The sequence below is a fragment of the Eulemur rufifrons genome, chromosome 2 (assembly GCF_041146395.1).
Source record: "Eulemur rufifrons isolate Redbay chromosome 2, OSU_ERuf_1, whole genome shotgun sequence".
In the NCBI taxonomy this organism is placed as follows: Eukaryota; Metazoa; Chordata; class Mammalia; order Primates; family Lemuridae; genus Eulemur; species Eulemur rufifrons.
The window spans coordinates 18,025,479-18,050,391 of NC_090984.1; the positions used below are offsets into that span (position 1 = coordinate 18,025,479).

The 24,913-nt window shown below is 61.1% G+C and overlaps 1 protein-coding gene across 3 annotated transcripts; it reads left to right on the plus strand.

Moving 5' to 3' along the window:
* The first annotated feature begins 10,755 nt into the window (after nucleotides 1–10,755).
* On the plus strand, nucleotides 10,756–23,761 carry MKNK2 (MAPK interacting serine/threonine kinase 2). Of its 3 annotated transcripts, XM_069480917.1 has the most exons (14): nucleotides 10,756–10,913; nucleotides 11,067–11,212; nucleotides 15,013–15,109; nucleotides 15,218–15,319; nucleotides 15,400–15,497; nucleotides 17,859–17,938; nucleotides 18,203–18,276; nucleotides 18,545–18,649; nucleotides 18,736–18,791; nucleotides 18,920–19,015; nucleotides 19,393–19,587; nucleotides 20,330–20,494; nucleotides 21,210–21,253; nucleotides 23,435–23,761. In XM_069480917.1, the coding sequence occupies exons 2-14, from the start codon at nucleotides 11,162–11,164 to the stop codon at nucleotides 23,493–23,495; spliced, it is 1,224 nt and encodes a 407-aa protein (XP_069337018.1). In that variant the 5' UTR covers nucleotides 10,756–10,913; nucleotides 11,067–11,161; the 3' UTR covers nucleotides 23,496–23,761. The 3 variants fall into 3 exon arrangements, with proteins under 3 accessions (XP_069337018.1, XP_069337010.1, XP_069337017.1); XM_069480909.1 differs by lacking the exon at nucleotides 10,756–10,913 and having other exon boundaries at nucleotides 11,080–11,212; nucleotides 21,530–23,508; XM_069480916.1 differs by lacking the exon at nucleotides 10,756–10,913 and having other exon boundaries at nucleotides 11,080–11,212; nucleotides 21,536–23,508.
* Nucleotides 23,762–24,913: the final 1,152 nt, after the last annotated feature.

Genomic DNA, 24,913 nt, shown 5'->3' on the forward strand with positions numbered 1-24,913 from the left:
TCCCGGCCGGGCGCGGTGGCTCACACCTGTAATCCTAGCACTCTGGGAGGCCGAGGTGGGCGGATCGTTTGAGCTCAGGAGTTCGAGACCAGCCTGAGCAAGATCGAGACCCCATCTCTACTAAAAATAGAAAGAAATTATATAGACAGCTAAATATATATATAGAAAAAATTAGCCGGGCATGGTGGCACATGCCTGTAGTCCCAGCTACTCAGGAGGCTGAGGCAGGAGGATTGCTTGAACCCAGGAGTTTGAGGTTGCTGTGAGCTAGGCTGACGCCACGGCACTCACTCTAGCCCGGGCAACAGAGCGAGACTCTGTCTCAAAAAAAAAAAAAAAAAAAAAAAAGATTCTCCCCTTCAAGGACGTGTCAGGGGCCAGGACATGCGCTGGGCATCAGGGCTTGGGCGTGTTTGCTTCTTCGAGGGCAAGGTCATAACCGCCAAGGTGCTGGCTGGGATTTGGTTGCCGTTAAAATATCTTTATTGAGATATAATCCACACACCATGCAATTTGCTCACTGAAGGTGTAATGGTCCAGTGGTTTTTAGTGCACTCACAATGTGTGCGACCACCTCTCTCTAATTCCAGAACATTCTACAAAGAAGCCCCATCAGCAGTCACCCCCGATTATCCCCTCCCCAGCCCCTGGCACCCACGAATCCATGTCCTGTCTCTGTGGATCTGCCTGTTGTGGACGTTTCATATAAATGGAGTCTCACACTGTGTGTCCTTCTGTGTCTGGCGTCTCTCACTGAGCATGATGTCCTCAAGGTCCCTCCACGCTGCAGCCTGTGTCAGAGCCTCGTCCCTTTTTTTTACTGAATCACATTCTGGGCCGGCCACGTTGTGTCTCCGTTCCCTGCTGGCTAAACCACGTGGGCTGTCTCTGCCCCGTGGCTGTGGCGGGTCACGTGCTGTGCCCACCTGCCCACAGGGCTTGCGTCCCGCACTGGTGTTTTGCAGCCGCTGTTTACACTGCACCTCTGCTGACCTTCTGGTGCTACTGCCAGGCGGCCACCCCGGGGGCGTGGCCCACGTTCCTAGATATTTCTGGAGCTGCCACGGCCGTGTGACCAAGCCAGAGAAGTGGATGGAAAACAAAAGCAGCTGCCCCGCCCCGCCACGGCCTCGTGGGCCCGGATGGGGCTCTGCTCCTGGGAAGCCCGGCCTGGAAACAGCTCTGTCTGTCTGTCCTGGAGAGCAGCTCCCAGGCTGTCCCCGCCCCGCCAGGCCAGCTTCCCGGTGGCTCTGCCTGCTGCCAGCATGGGGATCGGACTGGGCTCTGATCACAGGCAGAGGGTGCACCTGCCTTTGCCGGCTGGGACCCTTGGCCATTCCCAGCACTTTATTGGAAAGTATAGAACCTGGGCTCCAGTGTGGTCACTCCAGATCCCCTCACCCCAGGCCCCCATCCCTGATCCACCAAAGTTGCTGGAAACTTCTTTGCCTTGCCAGGCACCGGCTGCAGCATGTGATGGACGCAGGCTGGCTGAAACACTGTGGCAAGGTCCCTGGAAGGTCACAACTGGCTGGGAGGTGGACGCCAGCCTGGGGTAGCTGCAGGTGTCTTGCCGAGGCTCGGCCCCACTGTTTTCCCAACCTCTGGCCCACCTTCCAGCACCCCAAGGTGCCCACCACCATGCCGGATAATTTTTCTATTTTTAGTAGAGACGGGGTCTCGCTCTTGCTCAGGCTGGTCTCAAACTCCTGAGCTCAAGCGATCCTCCCACCTTGGCTTCCCAGAGTGCTGGGATTACAGGCATGAGCCACTGCTTCCAGCCAAATCTTCAATTAAAAAAAAAAAAAATCTTTTTCATGCTTTTCTGTACAGTTTTACCTCGTATGTGTCTATCCCTAAATATATGTGTTTAATTTTGTCTTTTTTGCATCTCTAATCATTAGAGAAATACAAATCAAAACCACAATGAGATATCACCTAACCCCAGTGAGAATGGCCTCTGTCAAAAAATCCCAAAACAACAAATGCTGGCGAGGATGTGGAGAGACAGGAACACTCTTACACTGCTGGTGGGACCGCAAATTAGTGCAACCCCTGTGGAAAAGAATTTGGAGATACCTCAAACAGCTAAAAATAGAAATACCATTCGATCCAGCAATAGCACTATTAGGCATCTACCCAAGAGAGCAAAAGACATTCTATAATAAAGACATCTGCACCCGAATGTTTATGGCAGCACAATTCACTATTGCAAGGATGTGGAAACAACCCAAGTACCCGTCGATTCATGAGTGGATTATTAAAATTTGGTATATGTATACAATGGAATACTACTCAATAATAAGAAACGACAGTGATCTAGCACCTGTTATATTTTCCTGGATAGAGCTTGAGCCCATTATCCGCAGTGAGGTATCACAAGATCAGAAGAATAGGCTCCATATGGACTCGCCATCAAATTGGCACTGACTGGTCAACACTGTGGTGCTCACACAGTAGTAATATTCTCCAGGCATTAGGGGGTTGGGGGGGTAAACTCACAACTAATGGTCACGGTGTGCATTGTAGAGGGGAAGGGCAAGCCTCTAATCCTCGCTTGGGTGAGGCAAAGACATAAAGTGTAACCAAAACCTTTGTACCCTCATAATGTCCTGAAATGAAAACAAAAAATAAAAAATTTTGTCTTTTTGTAGACTTTATAAAAACAGTCTCACACAGTAGCCTTGCACTGTTTAATAAACTGCCACCACCCAGGGTGGATATTGGCACTTAAAACGCGGCAAGTGAGACTGAGGAACAGAATTTTAACTTTAATTAATTACAATGTAAATTTTAAAACGGAAACAGTGCGCGATATTTTCGTGTTAAATGTAGCTTCATCGCTTTTGTGTTTTTATCTCAGCTGAGAAGCCTGAAGTCTGATATACATGCCAGATTTCAAAAACATTGCTGGAAAAAAAATATACAAACGATCTCATGTATTGTTCTCATGTTGGTTACACATTGAAATGATAATATTTTGGCTCCATTGGATTAGATTAAACATATTACTAAAATTAGTTTCAACTGATTCTTTTTGCTTTTTAAATCCATGGCTCCTAAACATTGACACGAGTGCTGGCCAGTGTCTGTAGACCACGAACCATCAGGGAAATGCAAATCAAACCACAGCGCGACACCACTTCACTCTCCCTGGGATGGCTTTAATCAAAAATATGGATGGACCGGGCGCGGTGGCTCACGCCTGTAATCCTAGCACTCTGGGAGGCCGAGGTGGGCGGATCGTTTGAGCTCAGGAGTTCGAGACCAGCCTGAGCAAGAGCGAGACCCCGTCTCTACTAAAAATAGAAAGAAATTATATGGACAGCTAAAAATATATATAGGAAAAATTAGCCGGGCATGGTGGCACATGCCTGTAGTCCCAGCTACTTGGGAGGCTGAGACAGGAGGATCCCTTGAGCTCAGGAGTTTGAGGTTGCTGTGAGCTAGGCTGACGCCATGGCACTCACTCTAGCCTGGGCAACAAAGTGAGACTCTGTCTCAAAAAATAAATAAATAAATAAATAAAGAAAAAAAAAATAAAGAAAAAAACATGGATGACAACAAGTGCCGGAGAGGATGTGGAGAAATTGGAACCCTCACCGCGCGCGGCTGGCGGGAAGGCGAAATGGTGCAGCGCAGAGGAAGACGGTCTGACCGTTCTTCAAAAACTTAAACATGGAATTACCATATGATGCAGCAATCCCATTTCTAAGTGTGTACCCAAGAGAAGTCACAGCAGGGATTCAAAGGGACGTTAGTACACAAATGTTCACATCAGCACGATCCCCGACAGCCACAATGTGGACACAGCCCAAGTGTCCAGCCATGAAGGAATACATCAGCCCAACATGCTCCATCCACACACTGGAATATTGCTCAGCCATGAACAGGGATGAGGCTCTGACACAGGCCACAGCGTGGAGGGACCTTGAGGACAGAAGGACACACAGTGTGTGACTCCGTTTATATAAAATGTCCAGAACAGGAAGATCCACAGAGATGGGACGTGGATTCGTGGTCGCCAGGGGCTGGGGGGGGATGACTGCTGATGGGGATGGGGCTTCCTTTGGGGTGATGGAATGTTCTGGAATTAGAAGTGGTGGCTGCACAGTGGTGTGAGTGCACTTGTGAATGCCCCTGCGCTATTCAACCTAACACTGGGATTGTGTGCCACGTGAGTCTCCCACATGCGTGCCGCGTCTCTGCTGACCTTCGCTGCGCTCCTGGCTCTTCCCGCAGCTGCTGTCTGGTGATGCCTGGCGTCTGCCCCTCCCGAGTGCCTGTAGCTACTTAGTATTCCGTTGTGGGAACAGACTGCCGTGTGTCCACGGATTCCCCCGTGACCAGACTCTGGGGATGGCTCCAGATTTTGTGTTTATTTTTGCCTTTTCCAGCACAGCTGCTACAAACCCCCGTGCGAATGTGAGTGGATGGAAACATCTGGAACTGCAGGCGCCACACTGTTCCTGATGCCCCAGCTTCTTCTGGGGAGGGGATGAGGATAGCAAACAGGTGATCAGTTTGTTTTACTATGTATAATGAACATGACTTCCCTTTTTATAACATTTTTACTTATGGTATTTAATAATATGCACATAATATGAAATTTACCATCTTAACCATTCTTAAGCGCACAGCTCAGCAGCACTAAGTAAATGCACGTGGTTCTGCAGCCATCACCACCCTCCGTCTCCAGAACTTTCTCATCTTCCCAAACTGATGCTCTCTCCTCGTGAAACACTCACTCCCCACCCCCTCCCCAGCCCCGGCACCCACCATCCTATTTCCTGTCTCTGTGGATCTGACGACTCCAGGGACCTCCTGTGAATAGAATCACACAGGATGTGTCCTTCTGTGTCTGGCGTCTCTCACTGAGCACGATGTCCTCAAGGTCCATCCACGCTGTGGCCTGTGTCAGAGCCTCGTCCCTTTTCATGGCTGCGTGATATTACTGAGTGTGGATAGAGCATGTGTTTGTCCATCCATCCGTCCATGGACATGAGGGGTTGTTTCTGCCTTTTAGCTCCCGTGAATCCTGCTGCTGTGAACCTGGAATAGTAGAGAAATAAAAGAAAAAAATAAATAAAAGTCAGCCTGGATGCGCCACCCCTTTCTGCGCCCCTGGGGAAACTGAGGCTCTGGAGGCCGAGGCCTGACCTGGAGTCACACAGCCTGTCAGAGGACGGGGTAGGGCTTAGCCCGGTCCCCTGACCCCCAACCCCTAACCCCAAGCCGCTGCCCAGAATCCACAGGCGAGCCAGGCGTGCAGCAACGCGCGCGGCCTCTTTAAGAGGGGCGCGGCCCTGCTCGCGCGGCCCGACAACAACAATTCCATTGGCTTGAGAGCAAGCTCTGGCCACGCCTCTCACGCTTGGTCTCTGGAGTCTTATTGGTCCAGATCCAGGGCCCCGCCTCCCTCGGCCTTGGAGTCCCGGGCGCCGCGCCAGGTTGGATGACGCAAATGCGTTGCCCGACAACCGCCGCCCACCCCGCTGGGCGTAGGGGCCCTGGCACCTGGGCCAGCCAGTGCGCAGGCGCGCGCGGCCAGGCGCACTTGCTGTGTACCCTCGCTGCCGTCACTCCGGGGCAGTTGCGGGGCCACGGCCTGGGGACCCGCCTGGTGGGCGCCTGCGGGGCTCCTGTGTCTGGGCGACACCGCAGTGCACCTGCGGGGAGCGGGTGCCCGTCCCCCCCACCACCCCAAGCCCGGCGGCCAGGCCCTGCCCGCCCGGAGGCACCGCGTGTCCCCAGCCCTGCGGGCCTGTGACCGTCGGGGGTCCCGGCCAAGAAGCCCAGGGCGGCCCCCTGCCCGCCTGGCCACGCCCTCCTCCCTCCCTGCTTCTGCAGCACGGGGACCCCGGAGCCTCTGAGGTGCCGCAGGAGTCCCCCGGTGCGGCTGTCGCAGGTCACCACCAGGGCAGGGGCTTTCACAGCCCCACAGGTCCGAGTCCAGCACCAGGGCTCACCCCGTTTCCCAGCGTCTAGAGGAGCCCTTCCTCCACCTTCGGAGCCAGCAGCACAGCGTTTTCCAGTCTCTCTGCCTCCGACCCTCCTGTCCCCTCGTGCGAGGACCTTGTGCTGACACTGGGTGACCTCCCGTCTCCGGGTCCTCAACACAATCCCATCTGCAGAGTCCCTTTTGCTATGGAAGGTGCCGTGGCCATTCCCCTTTCAGGATCTGCACATGTACCCCAAAAGACCACTCTCAAAACAAGGTTCCTTTGTATGTGATGCCCAGGTCCCTGTTGGGAGCAGGACACCAGGCTCCTCGTGAGAGCCACCTGGGCCTGGGTGTCATCTGGGCTCCTCATCCTTGGAGGAGGCGGCGGAGGAGGAGAGGAAACCAGGTGACCAGCCTCCCAGCCAAGGGCTTCTTCCACGGTCACTGGGGCAGGGTGGTGGCCTTTGGCTGTCTCCTGGGCCAGCCCTGCCCAGCCACCTGGCCCTGCCCCCACACTTCCCTTGGGAACTGTGCAGAGACTGGCCCCAGCGAAGTGGGACATGCACAGTGCTACCCTCCCTGCATCACGGCAGGGTGGACAGGCCCCACAGCAGGCCTGGGCAGATGGGCAGCCCCGAGCTCCTGGCCACACCTGCCCTGCCTGCTCCCAGCCCCCAGCGGAGGACAGCAGGCCCTGGCTCTGTCCCCAGGACTGCTGAGCCACTGGAATGAGGCGAGGGTGAGTCAGCCAGCAGGAAGGGACGCTTGCAGCCACTTGCATCAGACGTTCCTGCCACATGGCCACAGGTCCTAGCCAGCGGGGTCCCGTGACGACTCTGCCCAGGCCTCTCACATAGTTGGGACCCCCACTCCCAGGCTGAGGTTCTTGTCCCGGGGATGCCCAAACAGCTGGGAACCAGGAGGTGGGCTCCCATGGGCACCCACCGCACTCTCCAGTGCGTGCACACACACATGGGCAGGTGTGCACGGCCCCACGCCCTGCGTCCCCACCCAGCTCCCACAGGTGCACATGCTGGCCCCGAGTGGACCTAAGCTGGGTGCCTCTCTCAGGCACACCCAGACATGCCTATCTGCTCACATTTGCACAACCCACGCCACACTCTTCTTTTTTTTTTATGTTGGGGGTAAAGGTCTTTTACTGTCACTCCCTTGTAGGGTTGTCTGATAAAATACGAGACCTTGGGCTACCTTGGAATTCCAGCTAAACAAGGAATAATCATCTGGTGTACTGACAGCTAGGCTTACTCACAGCTGGGACATCTGAAAAGTTATTCACTGTTTGAAATGCAAAGTGAACTGGGCGTCCTATATTTTTATTAAATGTTTGCTAGATCTGGTGGCCGTGCCTACAGGCTGCAGAGGACCTGAGCTCCACTATATGGCTCAGGAGGGGGACTCTGGATTACGGAGCCCCTGGACACCCCAGGCCCAGAGGGAGGAGGTCACAGTGGCCATCACCTGGCCAGCCTGCCTCCCCCTGGCTCAAGCGAGGACAAGGGAAGCCAAGGCCCCAGCCGGCAAGTCAAGGACGTGCCCAGACACTTCCTCTAGGGTTTCAGGGAGACCCTATGTATCACACAGGCTGAAATCACCCTGTAGAAGCAAGGGGCTTCTTGGGGGGTTGTCGAAGGCCAACAGGACCCCCTCCCTGAGAAAGCAGGTGGTCTGCAGTTTTCAGCTCAGGCTGGCTGAGCCCCTTCCAAGGCTGGGTGCAGGAGGGGCCTCTGGGGAGCTGCAGGGTCCCAGCAGGCTGAGCTTTCTGGGTTTCCATCCCTGTGGAGTCTCAGGGTGGAAGGGCAGCATCTGTTGGGCCTGTCACCACCCACCTGTCATCCCTCGAGGCAAGCAGGAGTCTGCCACCGCCCAGTGGGCAGGGATTCCCCTCCCGGCTGTGGGAGCCTGGGCAGGTGGCCAGGAGGGTGGTGGGCAGGGTGGGGGTGGCCCGCAGGGAATACAGGCTCATCCCTGTGCATTGTGTGGTCCCCAGGCCACTCTGCCAGGGCCCCGGGGAACCCCCTGGAGGTGGGACCTGTGGCAGGCCAGCCTGGAGCAGAGGCTGGGTCTGCTTGCTGGGGGTCTCCCAGGGGAGAAGGGACACAGGGTGGGCACCACACACATGGCCACTGGGGTCTCTGGTGAGGGACAGCAGGTGCACATTGGCAGAGGCGGAGACTGTGGCAGAAATGTCCCAGCCAGAGTGAGTCCTGGGGCTGGGAGGGTCCCAGAGCCCACCCACTTGTCCAGCCCCTGCATGGCCCCTCACACCCTCCCTGTCTCTCTGGGGCCAATCGGGCCCCAGCATACCCCAAAACAGGTCCTGGGGGGTCAAGGAGCTGCTGGGTTGACTTCCACCTGCCCATGTGAGGATGCCTGCAGGTGCCCAATGGGGTGGGGGTGGGGCTCCAGGGGAGACACAGGGAGGCCCCCCCCAGCTTTGGTCAGGTGCACCAAGGTAGGCTGGGAGAGGGCACCTGGTGGCCACACCAGGAATGGGGACCCATGGAGTGTGGGGGGAAATGTGAGATCATTTGGGGCCAAGGCCACTGTCCTTGTGTCTGGGAGCCTGTGCATTTCAGGTGTGGGTTTGCTAGTGGGGGAGCTGCATGCAGGAGTAGGGGCGGGCCGTGCGGGCGGGAACAGCCCCATCTGATGCAGGCGCTTGCCCCGCCTGCTGCCGCCTCACTTCCTGTTTGTCCCTTTTGGGGGCCAGGCCTCCCAGGGCCAGTGCCTCTCGGGGTGGCCTCAGGCCACCCCCCCCCCGCACTCCTGAGCCCCCCTCCCAGGCTGGCTGCCTCCCCTGGGAGCACTGGGGGGCTGTCCTGGCCCTGGGCCCTTCCTGGTCAGCACCCCCCCCCCCGCCCCGCCCAGTGCCGGTCTGTCACCTTCACAACCCCAGACTACACTGCGGAAGGATGAAGGAAGGACCAGGCTTCCTGCCTCCAGCAGGCAGGTGGGGTCTTCCTCCCAGGTTGCGCCTGGAGCCCCCAGAGCTGGGAGAGGCAGGAAGGATCCACCCTGGGACCCTCCGGAGGGAGCACTGCCCTGCCCATACCTTGGTTTCAGACCTCTGCCCCCCAGGACTGCGAAAACATAAATCTCCATTGTTTTGAGCCCCCGGGTTTGTGGTGCTTTGTTACAGTGGCCCCAGGACGCTCCTGCCCTCACACAGCCCCTGCATGCCGTGCACACACAGACACACACGTGCTCAAACACGTCTTTCAAACACTGGTGGGCAGCATCACTGTGCACACGGCGGACAGATCTGAGCTCTCCCAGAGCTGACGTTCTGGGCCGGGGCAAAGCCCTCTCTGCTCCTGTCCTCCCCACAGAGGAGCGCAGGCACGTTAGAGCAAAGCCTGCACCTGGTACGCAAGACCTGCAAGGGACCACCTGCACACAGGCAGGGCAGAGGGACAGCCAGGTGAGGCCAGTGGCGGGGAGGGGAGGGAGCCTGAGGTCTCTCACCTGGGCAGGCAAGTCTAGTGGCCCCACCCCAGGCAGCTGGAGCCAACGTGTGTCTACGCGCGCGCGCGCACACACACACACACACACACACACACGCACGCAAGAATGGGGAGGCTGGGGGCTCAAGGTTGTCTATCCCTCTATGGCCGAGACGCAGGGCAACACCAAGGACTGGGGTCTGGCTGGGGAGTTCCCCGCAGGTTCTCCTCAGCGCCCTGGGAGTGACTGATGCCCCTCCTATGGCCTGAGACCTGGGGGGCAGCAGGTAGACAGAGGCTGCCCCACTGGGAAAGGGCCCTGTCTGGCTTCAGGTCACTGGGGCTCCAGCCTCTCTGAGCTCAGGGCCTGCTTGGGGGACAGTGGAGATGGGCTGTTGGAAGCTTCTGGAAGGCCAAGCTGAGGCCAGGAGAAGAGAAACGGCATTCCATCCAGCAGGAGAAGCCCAAGGCATGGGGCCTGGTGAGGACGCTGAACAGGTGTGGCGGGATGGGGAGCTGGCCCGGCTCAGGAGGCTCAGGAGGGGCCGACTCTCTGATCCTGTCCAAGCCTGGTTTGGGGGCCCAGCCAGGGTGGGATTGAGTTTCACCTCCTGCCCTGGCCTCCATCCACCCTCTGGGCTCTTGCGCAGTCTGGAGCCCCAAAGTTCTCCCTGAAATACTGTCCCGGGACTGAAGAAGGGTCCTTCACAGATCTCAGTCCCCACCCGCCACTCTGGGGCCTGCCAAGTGCGAGGCGAACTCTTGGGGGCGCTCCCTGCTCCTTGAGCAGGGGTGGCCCTGCTGGGGAAGGAAGCAGGTGGTGGCGGCCGGTCCCCCAACACAAGAAGGAGGGAGCGGCTGGGCCTCGAAGCGCATTGGTGGTGTGCGAGGGGCCAGGACGGGACCAGCATCGGGGAGCTGCAAGCGGGAGCCATGGCAGGTTCTAGAGCAGGGGCATCGCGCAAAGGAGTCAGTGTATGCTGGGCCTCGACTGACAGGCTGAGGGAGGTGCCCTGCATGGGGCATACGGCAGGCCTCGGCTCGGTGCCAGGCCCCGCAGGGCCCCAGGAACCCCCGAGCCCCAGGCGGCCAGACAGAGGCTGGACGCCGAGCAGCTGCACAGCCAGGAGCCCGACCGCCGCACAGCGCAGGCGCGAGAGCGGCGGCGCGGGCACGCCCCCCCACCCCCAACTCAGAGCGCGCAGCCGCACTCGGCGCCCGGATCGCCTTCCCGGCTCCACGACGCTCCGCCCCTGGCGTGCGGAGGCGTGTCCAAAGCGGGGCCTGCGTCGGGGGCGGGGCCTGGGCGGGCCGGGCCTATAAAGGCGAAGGCGGCGGCAGCGCGCCCGGCTCCTCTCGGCGGCGGCGGCCCAGGCGGAGGAGTCCGCGGTGGCGGCGGCGGTGGCGGCGCTGTTCCCCGCGCGGTCCGCGGAGCGGGGTCCGGGCTGCGCGACGTCGGGCGGCGGCGGCGGCGGCACTGCGGCCCCGACCCGAGCCCGACCCCGGTGAGTGCGAGCCCGGGGCGGCACTGGGGACCCCGGCCCGGGCGCGGGGAACCGCCCCCGCGGCACCTTCGCCGCCCCCGCCCGGGCCGCGCTCCGGCGGCCGCCGCCGCCGCTGCCGCTCACCGCGCTCCCTTTGTCTGCTTCCGCCCGCAGGGGCCCGTCCCCGGCCGCCCCCCGCCTGGCCGCCCGCCCCCAGGCCGCCCCCCGGCCCGTCGTCCCCTCCCCCGCTGGCGGGGCCCGGACGGAAGATGGTGCAGAAGAAAACAGCCGAACTTCAGGGCTTCCACCGTTCGTTCAAGGTGAGGGCCGGATCAGTTCGGGGCACTCCGGGCTGGCCCCCCGAGCGGCCGGTGAGGGGGGGCGCGGAGCCCGCCTCGGGGGTCGGCCCGGGCTCGTGCAGGCCCCCGCCCTGCGCCTGGGCTGTCCCAGCCAGTGGTGCGCCAACGGGGCGTCCGCAGGCCGCAGGCCCCTCCCCAGCTGTGGCCCGTGGGAACCCCAGGGGGGGCTGGGCCGACCGTGCCTGTGGGGGTGCCTGGCTGTGTGTTCCCTGCAAGCCCGCGTCCGCTGTGTTCTGTGGGGCAGGAGTCTGCAAGCCGTAGTCCTGTCCCAAGCCCTGCGTGTGGCCTGTGGGGTCCCTCGTCCAGTATCCCAGGTGGGCCTGGGTGTCCCCTGCAAGCCCCAGTTGTTGTGCACTGAGGGGGGAGGGTTCAGTGCACAACAGCCCTGTCCCTACCGTGGTGTGGCTTGTGGGGCCCTTGCTCCAGGCTCCTGGGCCTGGTCAGGTGCTCCTCACCACCCTCGCCCAGGTGGCCTGTGAAAGGAGAGAGTGGGTTGCATGTCCCCTCCGCCCCGCACCTCCCAGACACCCAGGCCCAAGTGCTGCTTCCTGTCAGAGCGGGAAGTTTGCAGCAGCCTGGCGGTAGCGGCTGGTAAGCCCTGGTCTCAGCTGAGCAAATCTGGAGGGGTGGGAAGGGCAGGTGCTGGGCAAGGGCCCTACAGGGCCTGGCCCAGGGGACGCAGTGATGTCAGCCGGCCGCCCCACCCCACAGGCCGGGTTATGTAATGGCCTCCCCGGCTTCCTTGGGCAGGGACCTGTTGCCCGGTGGAAGGCAGGACTGTGTGTGTGTGTGGGTGGTGTGTGGTGTGTACACATGCTGCGCACCAGAGTGGGAGGAGCAAATGGAGGCTGCTCCGGAACAATTCCCAGACCTGTCCAGCCAGTGTCCCAGGCCAGCTCCCCTACCCCCCTGGCCCTGTGGCATGCCTGTCACCTGCGGTTTCCCCCAGGGCAGCGGCCGCCTTCAGAGTGTCTGGGGCTGGGCGGGACCGGGCTGGACCTGAGATATCTCCGACTGTGGGCTTTCCCCTCCTGGGGCTGGGCGTGAGCCGAGACCAGGTCAGCACATGGGGCCAGCAAGGCAGCCAAAGCAAACTCGAACTTTCCGGATGGTTCCAGGCTGCCTCCTGCCAAGGACTGCTGACTCGCATCCTGCAGCCAGACCCAGGGCGGGCTGGGCGGGACCGCCCACACTGATCGGGACTGGGCTGGCCTGTCTGCATGGCTGCCGGACAGCCCCACTCAGAGTTGGGACCCAGGTGGGGGGTGGTTAGAAGGGGTCCTTCCAGGTGGCCAGGGTCTGATCACATTAGGAATCCCCTCCCAGGACATCCACCAGCTCCCTTTGGATGGGGCCACCTCTCCTGAGATGCCCTCCCTGCCCCTGTCAGCCACAACGCAGTGGGGAGGACGTGTGCAGGCACGCTGGGAAGGTGGAGGTTCCCAGACAGTGGGCGTCTGCCTGGGGCCCTTCTGCTCGAGGACACAGGAGTGACAGTACGCAGCGCCTGGTGACAGCAGATCTGTCCCTTCCCCATGGTCGCTCTGGCCTGCCTATCTGTCTCTGCTTTTCTAATTGGGAGGCCGTGATGGGCTTGTAGGGACGGTGACCAGATCAAGCCAGGCTCAAACTGGCCCCTGCAGCCCCGAGTCCTTTCACCTTCTTGAGGGCCCACAGGTTGCAGGCACCTGCCTCCTGTGCCCCTGACAGGCCTAAGGTGGTCACTAGGTCAAGGTTAGAGAGGAAGTGAGAGCTGTGCCTGGCTTTTGACTCTAGTCATGCTGCTTTTGTGGTGGCCCCAGGGTGGCCACCAGGTCCTCTGGATGGGGGACCTTATCGGAGCTGGGTGTGCCTGGTGCCCTGTAGGGCAGCTGGAGTACCCCCGTTCCTCTCCCCTGCCAGGCCTCCTAGGAACTATCTGCCCAGGGCAGGGTGGGCGGGAGGCAGGGACTGCAGCCTGGTTCTCAGACCCTCCCACTATCTGGCCACCACCTGCCCCTCCGTGTCAGCCGAAGTGTCTGGCCTGGCCCCTCTGCACTGGGCTTTCCTGGTATTGCTTTTCTGCCAGATGATCCTCCTGTCAGAGCCCCGCCCCACTTGTCTAGGAGCTCAGAGAGGGGCAGCTACTCAGCCCAGGCCACCCAGCATCCTCGCTGGGACTAGGACCTGCCACCGCATCTGCAGTCCCCCTGCCTGCCAAGGCCTCCCTGGCTGGGGACACTGCCTTAGAGCATAGAGCTCAGCCGCCCAGGAACCAGGCCCCGCCCCTTCCCGCCAGGGACCCTCCATCCCCGACTGGATGACACCCGCTCTGCAGAAACTGTTTTTTCAGCCATCATGTGTCTGGGGCTAGGAAAAGGTCTGTCGGACCTCCAGCATCCTCCCACCGCAGATGAGGGTGTCATACTCTCCTGTCGTCTCTCGCCCAAGCTCCAGGCTGTTGATTGCGAAAGGCCCGAATGCAGATCCTGCCTGCCACAGCCCCTCCCTGAGAGGGGTGGGCTTAGCTGGGTACCAGAGCGTGCGAGGGGGCTCCCTCCAGGGGTGTCTGGCACTGAAATGGGACCACGCAGGCTGTGGCCTGGGCACGGCCCTCTCCCATGAGCCTCCGGGGGCCAGGCAGGGACCCAGCTGGACCCTGGCCACCAGCAGGTGCGGTGCCACAAGCTCCAAGTCGGTCACTTCAGCAGGGGGCTGTGGTCCTCAGAGGATACAGAGGGTTTGGATACACAGAGCTGGGGGTGGGGAGGTGTTCATGCAGCTTCAGGGCCCAGCACAGGTGGGCCTGAGACTGTTCAGGGCAGGCGGCAGGCGGGGCAACAGGGACTGGATTCAGCCCCCACCCCCTCCCCAGGCAAGGTAGGGAAGGAGGGGGGAAACTGAGGCCCAGGCAGGGCCAAGCGGGCCTGAGACAGCCCAGCAGGCCGTGGGAAAGCAGGTCCGGCTGCCAGGCTGGGAGCCCTGCCCGGTGAGTCACCTCCCTGTGCCGCCCCACTGCCTTTGATCCCCAGAGGTCAGCCAGGCGGCCCCCATTCTGCACACGAGCAAACTGAGGCATGAGATGTGGCTTGGGCCCTGCAGTGACTCAGCCCTGGCATCAGAGGCAGGGCCCCCAGGCAGCTGTCTGCCTGCATCTGTCCCTGCCCCACACTGCACCCTCTCCCTGGGGCGCCCAGGGACCTGGGCTGGAGGCAGAGGGTCAGGTTCCTTCAGGGGGAGAATGAGGTTTCCCCATTTCGACACTGTTGGTATTTGGGGCCGGGTCATTCCCTGGGGAGGGGCCGTCCTGGGCGCTGCAGGTGCTGAGCAGCGTCCTGCCCCCACCCACTCTGCCAGGAGTAGCCCCAATTATGACAACCGTAAATGTACCCAGCATTGCCCCAGGTCCCCTGGGGGGTTGGAATCTCCCCTAGCTGAGAACCACTGGATTAGGGGATTCCACTGACACCCAGGAGACTCTGTGTCCCGTGATCCCCTGCCCTACTGAGGTCCTAGGAGGCTGCACAGGTTTAAATCCACACTGAGTTGGGAGGGAGAGAGGCGGGGAGTCCCAGGAGCTGGAGGTCGCCTGGTCTGTCCATCTGTCCCATCGGGAGTTTATCTGGTGTCCAGTGTGAGCAGGGTCAGACTGAATTTGTTTCCGGATAACTAACTGGGGGGTTCTCAGCCTTGGCCTGTGGACGTTCAGCCAGGACCGTTCTCCGTGCTGGGGCCATGCTGAGCAGGACGGGGCCTGAGTGTTCTCCTGTCCTGTCCTGCAGGGGCAGAACCCTTTCGAGCTGGCCTTCTCCCTAGACCAGGCCCACCACGGGGACCCTGAGGACCCTGACTTCAGCCTGCAGCACGCGGCCCGCCCTGGTGAGAGGCCCGAGAGGTGGGGGCACGTGGCAGCCGACTCCCCTGTGGCAGGGGGTGCTGGCAGGGCAGGGCTCCCTTCTGAACCCTGGCGGGTGTCCCTCCACGCAGACATGCCCGCCAGCCAGCCCATTGACATCCCGGATGCCAAGAAGAGGAGCAAGAAGAAGAAGCGCAGCCGAGCCACCGACAGCTTCTCGGGCAGGTTCGAAGGTGAGAGGGTGGCGGGTGTGGGGCGGTGGGGAGGCAGGGCCAGCTGCGGATTCCCTCACCCCAACCCCGCCGCTCCACAGATGTCTACCAGCTGCAGGAGGACGTGCTTGGGGAAGGTGCCCATGCCCGCGTACAGACCTGTGTCAACCTCATCACCAACCAGGAGTACGCTGTCAAGGTGAGCTCTGGCCGTTGGAGCTGCTTCCTGGCCCTTCCCGGCAGTCCCCGGGATCTGGCACCGACTGGGGGTGACAGGAGGAGGGGGGTGGCATTCGAGCTCCCAGACTGACAGCCAGGGAAAACCAGTATCTAAAAATGGTCCCCAGGCCTGGTGACTCAGGCCACTTTTGGGAAATCAGGTCAGCCTCTGCTAAGCCCCCGAGTCCAGACAGGAGTGGCAGTGAGGGCGGCCCCCTGCCCACCCTGTGTCCTGGTGGCCGAAGACCTGGTGCCAGAGTAGCTGCCCAGAGCTGGGGAATTTGGTCTGAGGTTGCCTGCTGGGTCCCTTGGGCAGGTGCCCCGCCTCAGAACCCTCCCAGGGGGTGTCGCAGGGGGCTCTGCATTTGGGGAAGCCCAGTGCAGGCGCCTGGGAGCTTCCCGTGTGGCCCCCAGTCCCACGCAGCCAGCGGTCTGGGAGCAGGACTCTGCTGAGACCCTGGCACTGGCCTTGTGACCTTGCAGGGCATGCAGTTGGGTCTTGTGTTCCAAGAAACCTTCCAGGCTTCCCTCGTGATCCCATATCCGGCTCCCGGGCTGGCTGGGGTCACTGGAGGGCCAGCTGCCCAGGGAGGAGGCCAGGTGCTCCCTGGTAGGCAGGGCTGGTGGGAAGCCAGGCCACACCAGTGACTGTGTTAGAGGAGAGAGGAACGGGAATGCTCAGCCCACTGTGGAGGGAGGAGGGAGCCTCGCTTTTGCAAGTCAAGGGAGGCTGTTGGCCAGGCGCTGGGGCCATGGCTGCCACAGGTGGTGACAGATACAGTTGTGGTCCCGGCTCCCTGGGAGCTCACAGGTGGGGCAGGGCGAAGGTGCCGGAGACTTGGACACTCATGGAGCACTTTTGCACAGCGGGCGTCCTTCTGAGCATGGTCCTCCCAATGGCCCTGGCTTCCTGTCCTCGTTTGACAGACGGGGAAACTGAGGCTCAGAGGAGTAAGGTAGCCTGAGTTGCACTACGTGGCCTCACTGGGGCTCCTGACTGCCGTCTTGGGGCTGCCTCCTTGGTCACCTTGACACCATGACCCGGTGTGGTCAGTGCTGGGATCTGGGGGCCTTCCTGGCGGGAGTGTGTTGAAGACCACTGAAGTCTGGGAGGAGGTGGCCCAGCCAAGGGCAGAGGTGTCCTGGGTGGAGGAGACAAAAACCAGGTGGGCCCCAGGGTAGAGCAGCCAGATTGCTATGCCTGTGGGTTTGAGGAATGTGGCCTGGGCCTGCAGGTGGGGAGCTCGGGGGCTTGTAGCTGGAGGAGGCTGCGGCGGTGTGCAGACCCCCAGCTGGGACCTCAGAGTAGGCCGCTCCCCTGCCAGGAGGGACTTGGCCATCCTAGCCGGCTTCCCAAGGGACAGGGTGAGGTCAGCCTGGGTGGTGGAGGTGTCTCAAGAGACGTTGGAATCAGGTGGTTCTGTTGCCCCTCGCTAAGGCAGGTGTGTCTGTCACTAAGACATGAGCAACAGTGTGTAGGCGGTAGCCAGGGGGCTCAAGTATGGAAAAACACATCCTCTGTCCCCCACCAGACCTCCCCTGGGCACACGTGGTCACCCTCCACCCACCTGCCCAGTGAGAGGGGGGCCAGGGTGTCCAGCGTGGGAAGAGGTGCCCGGCAGGTGCTAGGGAGAGCTGGCCCCACCTTCTGACCCCATCTCTGCCAGCGAAAGTGGCTGGGGGGCATGTGATGGGGGCAGAACCCTCTGGTCCTTAGAAGGTACTAGGTGCCAGAGGGCAGTGGGGTGGGGCTCGGGCCGGCTTCCTGGGCTCTGGGCCCCCTCTCTGGGGTGGACACTCAGGGCTGCCCTGAAACAGACGCAGGCTGATGGGCCCCGGGGAGGCACCTGCCCAGGTTGGGGTGGAGCCAGGGATGCAGAATTTGGTGCTGTGGCCACATGGCGCGTGGGGACCAGCCTGGCTGGCAGCTAGGTACCTGGAAGCTTCCCTTATTCCACGGGTCCTATGGGAGCCAAGAAGTATAGCTGGCTGGTCTCTTGGTCAGAGAGGGGTGACCACCAGTCCAAGGGACCCTGACACGGTATGTGGGGGTATTTTTCAGAGGCCCCCGGTCCCCAATACGCCCCTGAGGCCCATCAGGGTAGGGGTGCAGGGCTGCCCCAGCTGGCTTGTCTTCTATCAGCTTTTCTTTTCTGGTCCACTTCGCTAAGCCCCCTGCTGACTCCTAAGTTTTGACTTCTGGCAAATTCAGGAGAGCCCTGCTTTCCAGAGCTCTAATGGAATTTCAGACGTGGCACAAAAGTGTCGTGGGGCCTTGCCTGTCTCTTTCCAGCTATGGCAGATCTGGCTGACCCAGGCACATGTCCCTTCTCTGTTGCAGATCATTGAGAAGCAACCGGGCCACATTCGGAGCAGGGTTTTCCGGGAGGTGGAGATGCTGTATCAGTGCCAGGGACACAGGTAAAGTGACCTGCTCTTGCCACAGCACCAGGCCCAGAGCCATCTTTCAGTAGATGAATGAGCCTAAGTGCCACATCACCCCTAGCAAGCATTTATTGAGCACCCACTGTTTGCCAGGCTGGGTATGTGGGTGGACCCAGTGGCAGTGTGGCTGAAGCCGCAGGTGGGCAGGTGGGCACAGAGAGCAAGGGCTCCTCCTAGGCTGGGTATTGGGTGCCCAGGGGCCTCAGGGAGCCTCAGCTCCTCTCCTAACCCCTCCCCCAGGAACGTCCTAGAGCTGATTGAGTTCTTCGAGGAGGAGGACCGCTTCTACCTGGTGTTTGAGAAGATGCGGGGTGGTACGTGGCAGCTCCTGGTTGTGGGGAGGGCAGGAGCTGGGAGATATTTTCAACCCCCCTTATGGGATAGGGGCTTAGAGCCAGCAGGAATGACCTTTCAGAGGGTCCTGCACATGGGAGGGGATCTGTGGGGTCTGAGCATCCTGTGCACCTGTGGCACAGGGTCCAGGACTCTGGGCCCAAGGGAGCTGGTGTGGGTGCAGTGCTTGGGCCCAGGACCTTGGGAAGTGACCCCGCCTATTCTCCCTCTGCCTGGGCCCCACCGCAGGTTCCATCCTGAGTCACATCCACAAGCGGCGGCACTTTAACGAGCTGGAGGCCAGTGTGGTGGTGCAGGACGTGGCCAGCGCCCTGGACTTCCTGCACAACAAAGGTGAGTCCTCAGCGCAGGCCGGGTCCACCTGCCCAGGACTCCTGGGAGATGCCCTACCCCAATGCCCTTGTGTGGCTTCCTTCCAGGCATTGCCCACAGGGATCTGAAGCCAGAAAACATCCTCTGCGAGCACCCCAACCAGGTGAGGCACCCCGGCCAGGTGCAGAACCCAGGCCAAGTGCAGAACCCCGGCCAGGTGCAGAACCCCGGCCAGGTGAGGCACCCCGGCCAGGTGGGGCACCCCAGCGCTCATGCCCCCACCCCGCCCAGGTGTCCCCTGTGAAGATCTGTGACTTCGACCTGGGCAGTGGCATCAAGCTCAATGGAGACTGCTCCCCCATCTCTACCCCGGAGCTGCTCACCCCGGTGAGCCTGCGCAGCCGAGGCGCCCGGAGGGGTGCGGGGCAGGGCAGGGCAGGGCAGGGGGTGCAGGGCCCGGACAGATGGCCGCCTCTGCGGTTGCGTAACCTCGTCCGCTTGGCTGGCCTGGTGGCTCAGGCCGCGGATCTCCGCTTCCGCCTAGCAACAGCCGCTGATTGGCTGGGTGAGTGGGATGGGGTCCAACACCTGTCGCTGATTGGCCAGACGCAGCAGGAGACTCCCAGAACCTGCTGATTGGGCGGGGCAGGCTCCGGGCAGCCGCTGATTGGCTGGGCCGAGCTGCTTGTGGCGGGGCCGAGCGGGCGGGCTTCGGTGGCCACAGTTGCCGGTCCCGGCGCTCACGTGACGCGCCGCCCCGGCAGTGCGGCTCCGCCGAATACATGGCCCCTGAGGTGGTGGAAGCCTTCAGCGAGGAGGCCAGCATCTACGACAAGCGCTGCGACCTGTGGAGCCTGGGCGTCATCCTGTACATCCTGCTTAGCGGCTATCCGCCCTTCGTGGGCCACTGTGGCAGTGACTGCGGCTGGGACCGCGGGGAGGCCTGCCCTGCCTGCCAGGTGCGCCCCCGGGGACCGCCCCCCCCCCCCCCCCGCCGTGTGCCCTCGAGGGCCCTTCCTCCCCGTACGCCCCTGTTACCCTGCGTCCCCACGCCCAGGACCTGCCCCCTCAGCTCCTCTGCCCACGCCCAGGACTTGGCCCCCACCACCCCATGTACCCCTGGGGACCTGCCCTGTGCACCCCTCCTTCCTGCTTCTGGGGACCTGCCCCATACATCTCTCCTCTCTTGGGGACCTGCCTAGTGCACCCATCCTCATCCCTTGGGGACCTGCCCCCCCAACACCAAGCACTGACAACATCCACGGGGCAGTGACCACCCATTCTCCAGGGTTTTGAAGGCTTTTGGGTTTCCCCGCCCAAGGGAGTCAGACAGGGACACAGGGGTCCGGGAGCAAAGAAGCGGGTGAGGTCTGTGGCTGGGGTGATTGGGTCTGGGCCTCCTGCGCAGGGCTCATGGTTCAGCAATCCCTGCCTGGTGCTCCCTGGCACCACCTTTGTAAATTGAGCGCCACTTAACCACCCTGCCGGCCCAGCCTCCTAGCCACCTCTGGACCTATGTCCCCTCCCCTTCATGTGACACCCCCCACAGGCCCCAGCACTGCCCACGGATCTCAGGACCCTGGGCCCTGCAGCCGTCTGCCCATCCTGGGGTACCATCAGTCCAGTTTGCTGTCTGGGTGGCAGGGGCTTGGCCAACCTTGCCAGCTGTAGCTGACCCCCCTGCCCCGCTGTGTCCCGCAGAGCATGCTGTTCGAGAGCATTCAGGAGGGCAAGTACGAGTTCCCTGACAAGGACTGGGCCCACATCTCCCTCGCTGCCAAAGACCTCATCTCCAAGCTGCTTGTGCGGGACGCCAAGCAGCGGCTGAGCGCCGCCCAAGTCCTGCAGCACCCCTGGGTGCAGGGGGTGAGCGCGGATGCCGGGGCTGGGGAGGGCACAGGGCTCTGAGCATGCATATGAAACACCCCAAGGGTGCAATGTGGAGACCTGGAGATGAGATGGGATCCGGGGGCGCTACTGAAATCCCCCCTGGCACTCCCATAGAATGGCTGTGGCCACGTGGGGACTGGCAGGAGTAGTGGCTCAGAGGATCCTCCTGGCCCGCCTGGCCCTGGGCCCCTGAGTGGAGGCGCAGAGGCCTCATGCCTGAGACTGCCAGTGTCAGCCCAGGGCTCTGCCCCTCCGCCACCCCCTGCATTGCTCCTGGCCAGGGGTCATCTGAGCCAAGCTGCCACCCCAGGGGAGTGAGGCCACCAGGGCAGCAGGCTTTACTAAAAATAGAAGCCTGGGTCACTCTATTTTCCACAGCAAGGGAGGGCTCCAAGCCCTTCTGGAGCCTCCGGAGACCTGTGTGCTGGGGGTGGGCTTGGGCTGAAAACCTCCAGGAGGGGTGTGGCTTTGGAGCCTGGGGCCGCACACCGTCCTGCCCCCCGACTGGCTCAGGGTCCCTAGGCAGGTGCACGTACAGCCTCGGCTCATGGGCACCAGTCGCGCCCCTGTCTCCAGGCGGGTCCTGGCAATGGGGGTGTGCTTGGGGTCTCCCCTGGTGCCACCAGAGCCGGCAGGACATCCTCAGGGCCAGCCAGGCCTGCTCTAGCTACCCCCTCCTGTCTTGTTGCAGTGCGCCCCAGAGAACACCCTGCCCACGCCCATGGTCCTGCAAAGGTGAGGCCCGCGGGGGGTCTTGGGCCACCCAAGCCAGTGGGGGGAATGGGTTAAATGTTCAAATGTTTCAAAAATGCAAAAAACCTCTTCAGGTGGGGAAAAGACACCCAACTCAAGCCTTGGATGTCCTCATACCGATGACTTGCTAGAGCCGCCCTTGGGGTTCTGGTGTCCAGAAAGGGCACTACGCAGACCCCAAGGGTCCCCCAGCGAAGTGGGAAGGGGTGCAACCTCAGTGACTGTCCCCTGTTCTGCCCCCCCCCGCCCCCCCCCAAGGAACAGCTGTGCCAAAGACCTCACGTCCTTTGCGGCCGAGGCCATCGCCATGAACCGGCAGCTGGCCCAGCGCGAAGAGGACTTGGCGGAGGAGGAGGCCGTGGGGCAGGGCCAGCCCGTCCTCGTCCGAGCTACCTCACGCTGCCTGCAGCTGTCCCCGCCCTCTGAGTCCAAGCTGGCCCAGCGGCGGCAGAGAGCCAGCCTGTCCACGGCCCCCGTGGTCCTCGTGGGAGACCGCGCCTGACGCCCTCCTGCCTTCCCTCTGTACATAGGTGCCCCCCAGATCTAAACTTTTTTTAAGCTATCGCGAGCCCGCGACCCGCAGGCCGCTCCCTCCTCTGGCTGCATTCCCCAGCGTTAAGCTCAGTGGAGGGGCTGTTTTTTATAGAAGGTTTTTGCTTTGGGGTTTTTTTCCTGTTTCCCCCTCCCCGTTTCTTTTGTTTTTTTCCTTTTGATGGGGTGGAGAGTGGAGGGTGCCTGTGGCTGGGTTTTTCCTGTCCCCAAGCTCACCTGGACTGTCAAGGTCACTGCACCCCACCGCCACCTCCTTGCCCCCATCGCCTGCACGGTGACTCGGGAGCCTGCTCCCAGCCGGTTTGCCATCTCCCAGGGACATCCCCTCCCTGTCTGCCTCCCCAGCCCTCAGAATTTTCAGGGATGGCTCTCCCTCCCCCTTGTTTCACAGGAACAGCAGCTCCTGAATCCCTCACCCCAGACACCCTGGTGGCTTGGGTACAGGGCGTGCCCTGTCCCCAGAGGGTGGGCCTGGGTGCAGGCAGGCAGGGCAGAGGGCCGCCCACCCTCCAAGCTCTCCCAGACCCTCACCTAAGCGCCCTGTCCCCATGAGAGTTGACAATCGGGGCATCTTCCAAGTCTAGCTGTCCAGGTCCCTGATGGTGGGACTCGACCTCTGACCTTGACCTTAAACTGCAGCTGATGTCGGGGACACACCCACTGCCTCTTCCCCACCCCACCAGGGACTGAAGCAGCAGGAGCCAGGCATCTACCACGTCACGGCGGGTGGGAGGGGCTGGACAGGTGCCCGTCAGCCAACCTGGGGGTACCCAACACCCCCTCGGGGCACCCGAGTGCCCCTTCTCAGGGCTCAGTCTGACCATGGGCACGTCCTGCCCTGCACCCCCACGTGGGTCTGGCACAGAAACTGTCAGCCCCCTCCCCATCCCCGCGGCTGGGGCCAGACCCGGAGGGTCCGCTGACTCCCCCACCCGCGAGGGCAGCGTTTTTGGTCTGCCCACCTTCAGGAAAACGGCCGCTGCTGCCACGACCTCAGCCTCTCTTTGGGCACCCAGAAATGGCGAGGAAGAGTCTGCTCGGTCCCCCACCCCCTGCTCGGCGGTGAAGTACTATGCAATACGAGTTTCCATTTTTCTATGTGCACATGTGGCTCTGCTGGTGGGGAGGGGTGGCAGCTGGGGTGTCGCTTTCCTGCCAGCCCAGCCCAGGGTGCGCTCAGGTGTCTGCCAGGGCAGCCCCTCTGGCCTCTAAACCGTGGTCGGGGATTGTCGTCGTGTTTAGTTTTTTAAAGAAAACATCAGTTGACTTCGCTTCCCTGTTCTTGAAGAATACTTGAATGTCGGAGGGGCCTCTGGGTGGGGGCCTCAGACACCGTCTGCCCAGCCCCCCTCTCCCTCTCTAGTCTCATGGCCGATGGGGCTGCTGCGCCCTCCCCAGTCCCCTGCCTGTATCTGCGGACTGGCCTTTCCAAAGACCCCCCGTGGGGCGGGAGGAGGTCTCCTGCCCCCGCATCACCTATCACCCAGCAGCGATTCCACATTTTGCAACTGGGGATTTTTCTGCCTTTTTGTATAAAAGAACAAATGCTGCAGGCACCAATGGCTGTTGTGCCTGGAAAGCTTGGCGGCTGCAGCTTCTGTTTTTCTGAAGGTGGGACAGTCACTTCCTCCCTCCCCCCACCCCGTCTCGTGGCGGCCTGGAGGACTGGTAACCGTTAACTGTGAATGAGCAGAAGATCTGGAGCGGCCCGGGCACTGGGAGAACGGCCGTACATCAATGTCAAGATGTTCAAAAAAGATAAAACAACAACAAAAAAAAAAACCTCAAAAATTTTTTAAAGTGGGGGAAAAACATCCAAGCACTTTAATTCCATTGTACCAGGTGAACTGATCGAGCTCAAAAGTTTTCCTTTCCACCAACTGTCGAAAGCCGGAATTTTGTATTCTGTTTTGTAAGGATTTAATAAAAGTTGTAAAAACCGGTCACGTGTGTCTGAGTTCTGGTTTTCTGTTGCTTCATATCAGAGCTGGCCCAAACCTGCCGGTACAAACACCACGTTGCCAGTGATGCTTGAGTCAGGAATTCGGAGGGGGGCTCGATGGCGTTGGTTTTTCTCTCCTCTGGGACGTCTGGATCCTTAGCTGAGCTCATCCTCCTCGGGAGTCTTCTCGCAGGCGAGCTGGGGTGACTCCCAGGTAGGGCTCAGCAGCGCACAGCGCCTGCCTGGCTGCAAGGAGCCGCCCCCTGTGGCTTGGGCTTCCTCACGACATGGCTGCTGATTCCCAGCTCTGATCTCCCTGGGGAAGGGAGAGGGAGACATTGTCGTGGCTGCCTTTAAGCAATGCAATCTCACAAGCCCTAGCGATTCAAACCTTCCCTGCTTGGCTGGCCCCTGCCCTCTCTGGAGTCCATCCCCTTAGCCATAATGAAGCCCTTGCTGTATGCGGGACTCTGCTGGGGCCAGTGGCCTGGGAGACATGCTGGACAGCCGAGGGCTGACTTCAGATCCTGGATGTGGGAGCTGAAGGAGCCAGCAGGGCAAGGGCTGTCCACCCCTGGGCCTCAGTTTCCCCATCTGGAGAACAAAGTGATCCTCTCTCCAGCTCCCTCACCCAGCCAGGCCTCATCTGGGCTCTCCACCCTCACCCCAGCTGAAGTCTCTCCCCTTCCTGGCTATGATCTGCTCTGTTGTCTCCTGCTCTTTCCCCTTTGCACACGGCCCATTTGCACCCAAAGTCTCCCTGTCAAAATGACTCCCTCTTGTCCCTGCCAGGCTCCTCTACCTCCTTTGTCCTAATGACCTAAAAGCAACCCCATCCCCTCCCATACTCTAACACCTCCTGTGGCTCCACATTGCCCACTGCTCCAAGACAAAGTGCCTCCCCTTTGAGCCCTGCAGTCCTGTCAATTTCTCCAACCCAGCTCCCTCTGCATGCTCGGCCTTGGCACTTGCTCAGAGCTCCCCGCTCCACCGCACCTGGTCTCTCCTCTGCATCCTTCAGCCCCCGGTTCAAGGGTCACTGCCGTAGGTGTTCCCCTACTCCAGCTCGCCTGCCCTACTAGGAACATTTCTGGCTCTGTGGTGACTCAGCTACCAACCCCGAATGCTGCCTGGGCCCAGGGTTTCCT